General features: G+C 35.6%; 1 protein-coding gene and 1 pseudogene across 1 annotated transcript; one reads left to right on the top strand and one right to left on the bottom strand.

Annotated features, from left to right (window-relative positions):
• Positions 1-253: 253 nt before the first annotated feature.
• LOC115450248 lies at positions 254-4,284 on the top strand. Its single transcript, XM_037444172.1, has 6 exons — positions 254-447; positions 899-1,218; positions 1,620-1,809; positions 2,475-2,749; positions 3,643-3,726; positions 4,054-4,284. Exons 1-6 carry the CDS (start codon positions 350-352, stop codon positions 4,128-4,130), a joined length of 1,044 nt encoding a protein of 347 aa, XP_037300069.1. The 5' UTR covers positions 254-349; the 3' UTR covers positions 4,131-4,284.
• Positions 4,285-5,160: 876 nt separating this feature from the next.
• LOC119188461 lies at positions 5,161-11,487 on the bottom strand (annotated as a pseudogene).
• Positions 11,488-13,294: the final 1,807 nt, after the last annotated feature.

Consider the following 13,294-nt stretch of genomic DNA (forward strand, 5'->3'; position numbering starts at 1 on the left):
CCCTTATTTAGGTGTTTTTAACATGGTGGAAAATTCCAGGTGACAAGAAAAGGTCTCGGAGGGAGTTTAAGTTAAAAAAACTGGATTCAGAGGGAAAAATAATTAAAACATTTTTGATTTATCTAGTACGTTATTACAATATAATATAACAGAGGGTTTTGTTCTAGTTTCAGTCTATCACATAAGGCACATGAGAAAGAGTTAATTATTATTTTGAAGTTTGAAATCATTTTACGAGGTTTCAACAAAAAATAATTGTGAACACTGCAGTTAGACGTCATAGGAAGAAATCATCAATTGATAATCTTGTTTTTGTTGTTATACACTGAATTAAATGTAAATAAATAAAATGTCTCTTCTACAGCAGTTACAATACAATGATTATAAAAAAGCAAAAGCGTTTACTTTAGAACAGTGCGTTACTATTGCTAGTCTAACGAAGTTGGAGTAAGTAATTAATAATAAACATAAAAATTGTTTCTTTTTAAAAAGCTTAGTGAAACCAAATATTGATAAATAGTTATTCGCCATTAAATACTGTTTAAGGTGCTAATTAACCCTTTATATATGGCTTATACATAAAATAACGTTATGTCCCTGAAACATATATTTCCTGATCTATGGACAGGCACAACTCTAGGTACCCCTAACTACTCCTGAATATTGTATATCTAAATGGGGTAGAAAGATGGCAATTATGCAGGCCGTCGGGGCATGCTTGTATTTTTTTTTTCTTTGACGTGTCGGTATTTCCTATGGGCTTCAGTTTGCCGAACCAAAATAAAAAAAAAACAGATATAGTGTATGGTCAAATGGTGTTAATATGATTGAAGGGTTATGTTTGTTGTGTTTGTAATATTAAATCAGAAAAAAATGAAATTAATTTTACACTTTTCAGAATATCGTTTAACAATGTAGATAATCCTGGAGAACACCTCTTGGAAGAACTACACCGTAATGGATTTACAAAATCAAATTATGAAGCATTACTCCTGTCGCTACAAAGATACAGGCCCCAAGCAAAAATCGCAATTCTTATCGCTAACGATAAATACATCCACCTTTCAAAGCTTGCCACACCGTCTACAGACTGTGACTCTTTAGGATCAAACTTGAAACTGCTAGGATTCATTGTGGTGACTATAAAAAACACAACAGCTCATGACTTAAAAGTTATATTGAGGAATATATCTGATGTAATACCTGCTGATTCTTATTGTAAGTATATAGATTTAGAAGTCATTAGAACAAGAACAGTTTATGTGCCAAATGAGTTATTGTGTATAGCAAATAATTTCTTAAAATATTACTTATTTTACATTAATACTTTTAAGGGGTAGGCAGGAGTATTATTACCGGTATACAAGGGGAAGTAATTCTTCTGACATTTATCGTCATCATTATCCAACTCCGGCCTGATATTGTGCAGAAAATTCTGGTACTACCAACATAAAATTGCATTATTTCCACATTCCATTCATACTTATAGGGGAAAGCAGTGGTATTACTACACCTGCATTTGATGTTTACACGCATCATTATCCAACTCTGGCCTGATAATGGTCAGAAAATCCCGATGCTACTATCGTAAAATTATATGCATTGTTTCCATATTCCAGGCTTCATGTTCTATGCAGGCCATGGATGTCAGTTATGCAATACTAAATGCATGCTCGGTATTGATTGTCCCACAGAAAATGTGGAGGTGGAACACTGTGTTACGGAGAACTATGCATTGAAAGTATTAGAGGGATGTCAGCTCGATATGTGTATACTCATCATGGATATGTGCAGAGTGCCTTTGGATAGGTAAATATTGTTTGTAGTGGTTCCTTTCTAACCGAATTTCGGCTACAGAGGCAATCTCAACGAGAGATCAACCGAACAGGTAGGAGATATTATAGTGCATGTGTGTGCACAATACACAGATGCACTCTCTGTGCTCCTGTGTGTGATGTTTGTTGTATTTTGTCTTAATAAATGTAAATGTTTATGAAGTATTTTATGTTTAAATAATATCAGCCCTGTATTATATACTGCCACACTGCTGGGTATGGGTCTCCGATACTATCAAGAGGGTTTAGGCCTTAGTCCATGCTGGCCTAGTGCAGATTGGCAGACTTTGCATACCCTCAAAATTCTTATATCGAATTTCTCAGGTATGCTACATCCCTCACAACTGTTAAAGCAAACACTAAAGTCAGAGGTGTGTCCTTTCGTTTTGAATCTGCAGACATTTGTCTTGACAGTCTATTCCACTCCTAACTGGGCTATCGCCCCTTCAGGTATTTGTTTAACATGCAAAAAGCCTAGAATTCATTTTGATATATTTTGGCATGCATAAACCAGTTTCTTAGACAATAAGAAAGTTATTATCTCTTTTACTCATGTGGTATATATTGTAGAAATCTTTTCCCCATATGTATATATTAAATAAATAATACTTTATCAAAATACATATTATATAATTACAGGGAAGCCAACCCAAGTATCTATTTATCAATGACAGACGTTGAAGATTACATGATACACAACAACTTACTAATATGTTACTCAACACAGTCCTCTAAAGGGGCATACGAGATGGTGCAGATGGAATTCTCTACAATGAATGGTAACAGCACATACCAGCTACAGACAGGGGACAGTAAACGCATATTGTCTGGTATGAGTGTGTATGTGAACGCTTTGTGTACCAGGTTTGAAGATTCGACTGATATTAGCAGTCTGTTGGACAGAGTGCACGCAGGTAAGTTTTGACAGAATAAATAGAATTCAATACCCTGAGTACGAATTTCCGGGCAATCGAAGTTAATAGAATGGTTTCGACTAAGCAAATTTTTGTATGGAAATTTAACAGCGCCCCGGTGAGCGTATTTGGGACTAAATACAGTAGCGTGAAAATCCCGCACGTAAACTTCTAAATGTAACGGTTAACTTAATATGTATAGGAATCGATGGTAGTAATTATTTTTTTTATATATATTATTGATAAACAACTATCGAGAATTATATAAACGTTAATTTACTCAATACAAACTCCATAAATTCTTGCTATGGGTACCGATTAAGTATTTAAATTTGTATGTGTTGATAATGTTAAGCTCTCGATTCCTATTCAGCATTCATTGTATTTACTTGCTACACCCAGTTAAAGTTATGTAATTTTGATAAATAAATTACCGTAAAAGATTTTGTTTTGATGTCTTATACTATTTTATTTTTTAAAACTCGGATGGTACAATGCGATGTTGTTACAAAACTAAACGGATTATAGATAGGTTTACAGGTGGGTCTATGCCTCAAGTAAAATCTAGGGCCTTATTCTCTATGACAGTGTAAACTAGTAACACGGCTGTGTTATCTTCGCGAAATAAGCGTGGAATGGTATTCCGTCCAATTTCTGTTGTCTTGAACGTGACGCAGTGCGTTTCGTACTTGCTAGTCACTATCCAAATATGTGTGGCATAGTGAATAGTATAGATCGCTTCGAATAGGTCGATTTAGAAATGTTTGGGAGAGGCCCATGTTCAGCAGTGGACATCCTGCGGCTGATGACGATGATGATATAGAATAAAGCCTCAGGTTAGTAAATGCAGGAATATTTATTAATTACACAGTTTTTTATATTTACTTTTTCAGATGTGGAGCGTTTGCTTGAAAAACAAAGGCCTATAAAGCTTCAATGTGGTACTGACAAAAGATACCTATATGATGCTACAATAGGTTAGTATAAATTATATTAAATAAACTATTTACGGTAGGTATAGTCAATTATTATTCCTAAGAGGGTCATACCGCCATTTCAATTCTCGATCACAATCCTTTTTTTTTATCTATCTCAAATATGGACCAATTATAAGAATATATAAGAATTATTTTGATTTTTTTTATTCTCGGAACCGGATTGGAGATTGCGATTCAGATTGTTTATGAAAATGGCTGTAAGTGGCAAACTGCAAAGACTAAGAGTAGGTTTTATGTAGAATCCTCCATTGTTAATGACGTTTTTGCTTCTGTCACAGGCTCAAATTTAGTGTTTTTTTTTTGCAGGTGATACAACAACTTTCTTACAAACCCCCTGGAAGGAAGCTACGAAAAGCTATAAGGAACATTGTATTGTATATTAAAATAACACTATAAGCGAACATTTGAATTGCTATACCGAGGAGTATTTGGATTATCCAGGTAGATCAGGCTGTCAAAAATTGCTTAGCAAAAATAGACTTTGTTTAATGCATAATAAAGTTACCCTGAAAGGGTTGCCTGCAGCCGCTTATCTGTTGACAGTCAAGTGACGTATGAACGACGTAAGGCTATTTTTTTTAAAGTATATCGGTAATGGCGTCTAATTAAATTAGGTATGAACATTAGCTCGAAATTAATGTATATCGATAAAGACTAACCCCTATAATCATAAATTTTCTTATCTAAGGACGGAGTATTGTTGTGATAACAAGTTTGTTTCTCAGACAGCTTGCTGTTTGTTCAGCTTTATTTATCTGACAGCCAACTAGATTAAATCACAATCACAACCGCTTTACGTCTACGTACTGCGAAGGCTGGCATGCCGTCAGCACTGAGAAACAGACTTATCACAGCAATGCTCCTTAGATAAATAATGTCTATGAATTAGGGGGTAAATGTATGAGTTACAAAGTAGGTAATGTATTTCGAGTGTCTTCATGTATATTCATTTAGGGGTTGACTGCACCAAGGACAGTGTTCAAGACTAAGTATGGTCTTATCAAAAAGTATTATTATTAGAGAACTTTAATCAGTGATTAAATGAATCAAAATTTTGTATTTTCCGCTTCATTGGCTTAATGGAATGAAAGTACTGATTGTTATTGATGACGTGTGAAAATTGAACAGGGTAATAAAATCAGTATATGCGCTAATATTGTAATAGAACAATGTTTGTAAGAAAAGTCAAATGATTATGGTGCTAATAAATTGATTTTTATTTTTTTATGTACTTATAAATATTTATTTATCTTAGCAACGGTATATTTTTCGTCCCCAATCTCTTACAAAAGAATTGAGAATAAACCCCATACATGACAAAAAAAATACTTCAGCTTGCTAATGAATGATGTCTACCCGTATCGTCTAAAAATAAATGAGGGGAATACCAATAAAACAGGAAACATTTTCATAAAAAAAAAACGAAAAAATAAGCTCTATTTAAAATTGTAAATATATTGGGGCTTCGATCCGTTCAGCGCTTCAAGCTATCGACAAAAAGCAAAATTTGCTTCATTACATTTATTTGAACTCAGCACGTTCGCCGCGCGTGGTGTTTTTGACATTTCACAGCTCAATAACGTTTGACAACCTAGTTTGACAGCTGTCAAAAACACCGTCTGTCATTTGTCAAGTCGGACAGTGGCTAGTCTTTCCGGCCGGTGAGTAAGTGCTCTCTGAGTGTGCATATTTCTCGCTCGATGTTCTCTCTCGCCGCTACTCTCAAAAGCATTCGAACCTCAGGCGTGTGGTATAGTTTTGGTATTTGGGTGAATTGGTTTAAAACCTGAAAAAGAAAAAATATTGTTTGAACTTATTATCTATTATCTCGCGGAAAAACGTTTGAAGTCGATTGCTTGACGTCAATTCTAAAAGGCAACAAAAATACTTTGGTGTCTGTTGTTACTGCAAGTAGACTACTGTCTACCATTAGGTAATATTATTCCCAGTGCCGTAACTAAAGCAGTGCTAGCAATGCCCAAGCGCAGGTTGCAAACCCTGGGGGGCACAGAATGACCAGACCAGAACTGAGTTTTAGGTCAACCATGGAGCAGTTATAGGAGGCTAATTATGCCACAGCTTGTTAGGGCAATGGAGGGGTTAAGGAGGGCCTAATACGACAGCCTATATCAAGTATGGAATACTTTGACATCTCACCTTAATCCTGTAAGCTCTTACGTAATTATCGTTTGTGAGCTTCGAGTACTCAGCTCTCACGAGTTTGGCATGTGCGTCATACTCCTCGCGCGAGGCGGCCATGACTGCCAGTTCCAGGTCCCCGAAGAGTTGCAGGTCGCGGAGTGGCGCCGGTGAGCCCAAAACAGCGTTGCATCCACACGACCCGCACCAGGCCTCGTCGTCGGTGAGGAGTGCCAGTACGTAGGAGATTAGGTCTTGCTGAAATAACATGAATCATTTATTTTTGACCCGATCCAATTCGAATCGAAGAATCAGCGCGGTTGTTGTACTTGTATCATGTATGCATTATAATAACGGCACTGAGGCAGTCAATCAATATATACAGGGTCATTTTGATATTGCGTTACTAAACGAAACCACATACTCGTCTTCACCTTTGCTGACATTGTGCCAAAAATTATCAATTTTTACGAAAAATCCTGGTTTTAGTTTTCTGATTATTTGGTCGATATATCGCGTGTGCGTGGGTGCATTTCTGACAGAAAGTATGATGTTGCCACTGCAATGAATTCTCTTAGAGTAGTAGTAGTGGCTTTAGGGCGCGTAAAAATAACATTACTCTTTATTAATATTTATTTAACGTTGAGTTGTAGCTGTTCTGATTCAAAAGCTCAAAATTGTTAGTATTTCTTACAGATTGCGGATGTAAGCTGAGCAGCTCTGCTAATAACTTCGCAGCGAGTTCAGAGGGCGTGTGACGTAATACTATGGCTAGTTTGAACGCGGCCGGTTGGATGACGTCATCTATGCCTTTCATCAACAGGTTCTGCCATACCCCCGCCTGGAAATTGTGAAAAAGTATGGGTTTTTTTGTGAGTGCTACAAACCATAGAACCATAGAAAAAGTACTAAATCTATCGGCATATTTAGAAATTACAATTGAATAGTTTATTTCGATGTTTAACATTCGCGTTAACATAGGAAATCATGAAAAATAAATACACCAAAAACTATGTCATAACCTTTCTATAACATTCTTGAAAAAATGTATTCTATCGACTCCACTTTAAAATGGAATTAGGGTAGGTGTAAAGATTGAAGCTCAGGAAATAAGCAAATTACTGACGGCTTACATCTAGCTGAAAAACATTTTTATTACACGTTAAAATTTACATCGGCTTAACAATATTCATTTAGGTTACGACCTTGTAAAAGAACAAGCTATTTTTAAGACAAAAATTTGCATGATCGTTAGACTGATCATGCGTGCTTATCAAGCGTGATGTACCGTGTGTAATCACCTTAGATAATCGCATTATGAGCCGCAGAGATGAGCACTCGGGCGGAACAAAGGTGAAATCTAAAATAGATTATGGGAAAGTGTTTTTTCTAGTTTAGAGAAATTTCTTGGTATATTGTGTGAATGGTTTAATTATCTGTTACTGTAATTGTAAGTATGTAAACTCTCTCCATGACAAAAAAATAAGGTATATCAACCTTTGATCAGGGATCCAACTCTGATAGCATAAACATAAACCTAATTGTTTTTGCGATGTTATCTACTAACAAATACCATTGTAACTCTTAAAATATTTTAAAATAAAAAAATAAACTAACGGACTGTGGGCCAAATCCGGACAGCCAATAGAGCTTTTGAGGACTTCTTAGAGAAATTTCTAAGAATATTAATAAATTTTGATTCAGAGGGTTACATTACGGTGAGATCAATATTAAATGTTTGTTAAATAATATTTTGCCTTAATTTAAATTTAAATCCAAGGAATGATTTTTGCGTGATACAGAGCAACAAACGATCACTATCCCTTATTTCGAGCCATCGTGAAAATAGACCAATCAGAACAAAGTTGTTTATATGTACAGATGACTTGAGATTAGTTATTATAGCCATCGTGAAAATAAACAAATGAGAAGAAAGTTTTTTTTAATGTATAAATGACTAGATTAGTTAATTCGAATTCGGATCGAAAATTGGGATCGCTTGTAAATGCCTGGATTACCTGGTAAGCGACACAGTTCCTGAGCGAGTGCCACATGCTGTCAGGCGGCGAGGCGTCGACTATCTGAGCTTTCAGGCGTCGTCGGCAGCAGGCGCGACGAGCGTGTTACACGCCGCTCGCCACACCCGCGCCGCCGAGCAGCCTTGCCGCTCCCCGGCAGGCACTATACAATACGTTATATGCGAATGAATCCCTCCAAGCCGAAACTTTGGCGGCCAATCTCAACGGTTATCAGCCAGGTAAAATTATAGTGCATAAGCGTGTGCGCCAGTTGGTGAACTCAGGTCATATAGGTCAGGCGTAGATGTATTATTTACGTGTACGAGTACTATCGCCATGAGTTTCTGGCTTCGAATCTCGGGTCGGAGCCAAATTTAATTTGACTGCGTTTTTTCATTCTGAGAAATTAGTCAGTCGCAGCTCGGAGTCAGGTATATGGCGGTGTAATGCCTTAGAAAGCACATAAATCCGTTGGCAGAACCAACTGATTTCTCTTTGGTCATGTCGATTTGCCGTCTCATCGGACTATGAGAGTGGAAGGAACGGAGAGTGCACCTGTGTATTGCGCACACACTTGTGCACTCCATGTGTAATATATCCTGCGTACCTGGCTGATCTCCATTGACATTGGCAACCGTGGCCGAAATTCAGCCATTTTATTCATTTATTCAAGGCTATGGAAATGAAACTATCGACCCAAGCTCTCCCGTGGGAATGTTTATGAAATTAGCGCGTAAGCAGTCAAGGTTATTAAGTAATTCATTTATTTCGTAGCGTAGCATTACGCGCGTACGTTCGCCCATACGGTAACAAACTTTTTAGGTAAATTCTATACCCATTCTAGTTGAATTTAGTTAGATTTTAATTAAATGTAAATAATTTTAGATCTCCAGTGTCCATACCAGCCTTCGATTTATAGAAGTAGGTAAGTCAAATACTGATAAAACAGCTCGAATTACGACCTTCTTTATACAACTTATAAATTATAATAAAAAAATGAACAGCACGATTAATTTCTGCTTTTATGGCGCCAGGTTGAGTAAAGGTCACGAAGACGTCTACATTTACAAGACATTTTGTAAATCGGAATTTGTTCTGGTAAGTAAAATTTAAATAATATTTAAATTATTGATTGTCTGCAATCACTCACATAAAGCTTACCTCCCATGTCGGGCTCCTTCCACCAGTTTATCGCCAGCTTGCTGGTTTATGGGCCCCCTTCTGAAATACCAGTCTAATTTCAGATTTGCTAATATCACTCAGTCAAAAAACCAAGGCCAATAAAAAAAAAATACTCTTCAAGAAAACTGTTACTAATTCTAAAACCAATTTATTACTTAGTGGTTATGCTAGCGGCTTCGCCCGCGTGTCAAGTATTTTTCGGGATAAAAATTAGCCTATAGCACTCAGAAATACTTTACTGGTGGTAGGCCTTTCATATGTGAGAGTCCGCCTGGGTAGGTACCACCGCAATGTCTATTTCTGCCGCTAAGCAACAGTGTGTTGTCATTGTTGTGTTCCGCTTTGAAGGACATTGTAGCCAGTGTAACTACTGGATATAATGAGATTGAACATCTCACGTCTCAGAATGGCGAGCGCAGTGGAATACCAAACAATATTTTATATTTCAAAGTGTTGGATGGTGGTTCTACTGTATATGGGCGGTCGTATCGCTAACCATCAGGCGAACGGTAAGTTTCGTCTCATCATTGAAAGCAATAAAAAAGTAATATAGCTTTCCTATGAGCGATAGACCAATTTAACCGATGAACATAGTCCCGAGCAGTGGCCAAAGGTCCGTATAATCCGATTCCTGTCGGCTTCCTTCATTAAAATCTAATAATTATCATTAGAACGATTTGGAGATCGCATACCAATGTTGTGGTGGGTTGCTCTTTCGGCAAATTTTACCTTTCGCCCCTGATCCTGAGTATACAGCAATTTTTTTTGCCGTTGAATGACGAGACGAGCCTGCCACTTGCCTGATGGTAAGTGATACGACCGCCCATAAACAGTAGCAATTTCATACAGAGCTATTGTTATACTATCGTTCGAGTAATATGAAGTTTAGTACGCGGGTGCGATAGGTCTCATCACGGCGGCCAAAAATAAGTTAAGTATTTTAAAAAATATATAAAGGTATGCTCTGAATGGAATTCACCCTTAAAATACAGCTTACCGAGATTATCTATATATATTGATATATCAGGTAATAGTTTCGCCTTTCATATCTACATTTAACTAATTACCACGGTGTAATAATCCACTTACTACTACTAAGTACTCCACCACTTTCTCCAAACAAGGATAAAACCCATCATAGAGAGTAATTTAGTTTAATTTCAATTAGGGCATAGGTTTAAGGAAGACAATCTAGTGTTAGTGTAATTTAGTGTTTAAGTATTGTTAATAATGATTGTTTATTGTATAATGCCTTTTCTTAAATAAAAAAATAAGTCATCCACTGTTACGAGTTGTTATTTTTTTGCTGGATCCGCTAATTGCTAGTGTTTTGATAGCAAAAAGTTGGCAACGACCAAGAGCGCCACTTAACGACGCGTAATCATGTTTAGGCAGGAGAGTCGCATGAATATCTAATTACAAAATAAGTATAGGTACCTAGGAATTACGTATTAAGGAATGCTTTTAATATTTTAAGCCAGTTATAATCAACTTAATTGGTAGATACCCACTCACTTACTTATTGTTAAATTTACTAGAAAAACAACGCAAAACAATAGGTAGGTACCTACACTCCCAGCTTTAGGAAAATGAGTTTTCGAGACTACATTTACGCAACTGCGTTTATTTTTGAGACAAGCGGTTCAAAACATAATAATCATTTATGAATACGTAAAATATAAATTTATCGCACTATTATGCTAATGATGTGAAAATTACTTTTTTTATATGTTAATTACACTGAATTAAATACTCGAGTCAAATTTGTGTTATTAAATTATACAGTTAACGAATTTAATGTATTTGCAAAATTTCGAGTTCTTGCAGAAATTTTCTATACTTATACAATATTGATATCTACTTTATTACCTAGGCAAAGAGCATTACAATACTACGGACATTACCTAGGTATCGATTGAATTTGGTAACTAAAGCTACGTCAGTAGGGTCTTAGTACATTGGTTAATAAATTTACTTTATTTTGGTTTAAAGCATGCATACAACACTTTTGTCTGTGTTATTAGTTTTAAGTCCCGAGATTTTTATTTAATGAGGCCGTAACCTTGTAATTTATACTCGTTTTTAACCAAACATAGACTTATATAAAAGTAGGCTTAACAAATTCCACCCCTATTTCTGAAATTACCGTCACCGTAACCTACAAAAAGGCATAGTATTGAGCTTATTTACCTTTTAATTTTACTATTAAACACTACTCTACGCATTGTAAACAATGAAGCACCTTTTACAACAATCTATCCATAAACAAGCACAAACTAATAATGTTGCCAAACAATAAAAGTAAAACTCACGATTTCAAATGTCCAATATTTTGTTCGATGGCGTCGGTTCTAAGTGGGCTCACGTGACGTGCGTGGCGTAGTGTCATGGCGATTCGGTGGGGACGGATAGTGAAGTGATCCTATCGATTATGAAATGTCAATGATCCAGTATCGATAACGTCAATATATTACGCAGTTCCCTTAAAACTTTCAAAAATACTAAATTGTATGTGATAATATTTTGATGACACTGTGGTGAATGGGATGATAAATTCTCGTTTTTGAAGTCAATTCTTTATTTTATAGTAGTTCATACGCAGTATAATTATTGATTATAATATTTTTCTAATCATACATTATGTATCAGTCTAAAAAAATATCATATCATACCTATCATACTGCTTTGTTTAGACAGCAGGTACTTGACGGGCTAATAAAATGCTTGTATTTTTATTTCTTTTTTAATTTAGCATAATTGTAATGGTTCAATTTAAAAATGATGATGAACTGCTTTAATATACATAAAATACCGTAGAATAAATTTATTACAGCCCCGCATCTTTATGATATAATAAGAATATTGTTAAATTTACTAGAAATTGCAATATCGATAAGTACTATATTATTTTCATTCACATTCCTACACAGGGTAGCACTCAGATGCTTGAGCCGAGGTAGGCGCATGCGAAGACTGGAGAAGGGTGAAAACATATTGTATGCTATATTGACATAGTTCGACCTTATTATTAATGACGTAGAATTCATTATGGATAATCTAATTCAAATGTGATAAAGCTGCCAGGAATTTTAAGTCTTAATTTTTAGTAGCTACAACGTATTTTACATGTGTAATTTATTGTGACTCATCAAAATCGGTCAACCCTGAACTTGAAGCGGCGCGGCGTCAACATTCAACGTCATTTTGAACCGACTTTAAAAAGGAGGAGGTTCTCAATTCTATTGTAGTTTTTATGTTTGTTACCTCAGAACTTTTGACTGGGTGAACCGATTTTGACGATTATTTTTTATTTGAAAGCTGGTGCTCGTGTGGTCCCATATAAATTTCATTATTGTTGGGTGCTTGTTTTCGGCGATACATCAGAAAACTCCTAAAATTATGGCGTCAACTATGATGTCGACGTATACTTACTGATTTTACTAAAACGAAAGAGCAAAAATAAAACATTTAACAAAAATTGTACCGTCTTCAAAACCACTAACAACCATAAAATAATTTTAACATTACCTTTATACCGGTTACTAATTTTGGAATCAATGACTAACAAAAATAAAACATTACTTAAAATTGCTAGTTAAGCTAAAATAAATACAGAAACAAACGTACGAAAACAATATATTTAATAATTAGTTATTGACCAATAAATCAATGAGATTAACTTCAGTGATGGCTACAAAACGCAAATTAATAATAACAACCCAAAGATTTAAAAACATTAATTAACATATACTTAAATATTATATTAAACAATCTTCTCACTCAGTAGTAGAGGAGGACCGTGGCTAGCTGTGGGACAGTATATTATAATACAGGGCTGATATGTGAATTCTCTTTATTTAAAGTTTTTTATTTACATATATATTTTAAAAAACATGAATATAAAAATATAAAAAAATGAATGACCCTCCGATGGCGAAGCTCAAGGATACAGGGCTGATATTGTTATTATTATAAATCTTCTTACACACCTCCGCCTACATGCCTGCTGAGTGTATGCAAGGCTTTAATTAGGAGCATATTAAGAAAAGTCGCCATGCTGAGCTCGCACCACGCACCCTTGTTAACTGGTGAAACAGGAACAGGCGGGCTAAAAATAAATTGTGTTATTAATAAAGACACTAACACTTTTTCGTCCTGTAGGTCTGAATTATGGCGCCACACATAGCAAATTGAACACTTGTTTGAAC

Source organism: Manduca sexta, chromosome 5, assembly GCF_014839805.1.
Source record: "Manduca sexta isolate Smith_Timp_Sample1 chromosome 5, JHU_Msex_v1.0, whole genome shotgun sequence".
Lineage (NCBI taxonomy): Eukaryota > Metazoa > Arthropoda > Insecta > Lepidoptera > Sphingidae > Manduca > Manduca sexta.

Bases quoted from the DNA above. Each gene is read 5' to 3' on its own strand.
- LOC115450248 (XM_037444172.1), top strand. From the start codon at position 350: ATGTCTCTTCTACAGCAGTTACAATACAATGATTATAAAAAAGCAAAA. The intron at 448-898 runs GTAAGTAATTAA...TACACTTTTCAG, and splicing joins GCTAGTCTAACGAAGTTGGA to AATATCGTTTAACAATGTAG. The intron at 1,219-1,619 runs GTAAGTATATAG...TCCATATTCCAG, and splicing joins AATACCTGCTGATTCTTATT to GCTTCATGTTCTATGCAGGC.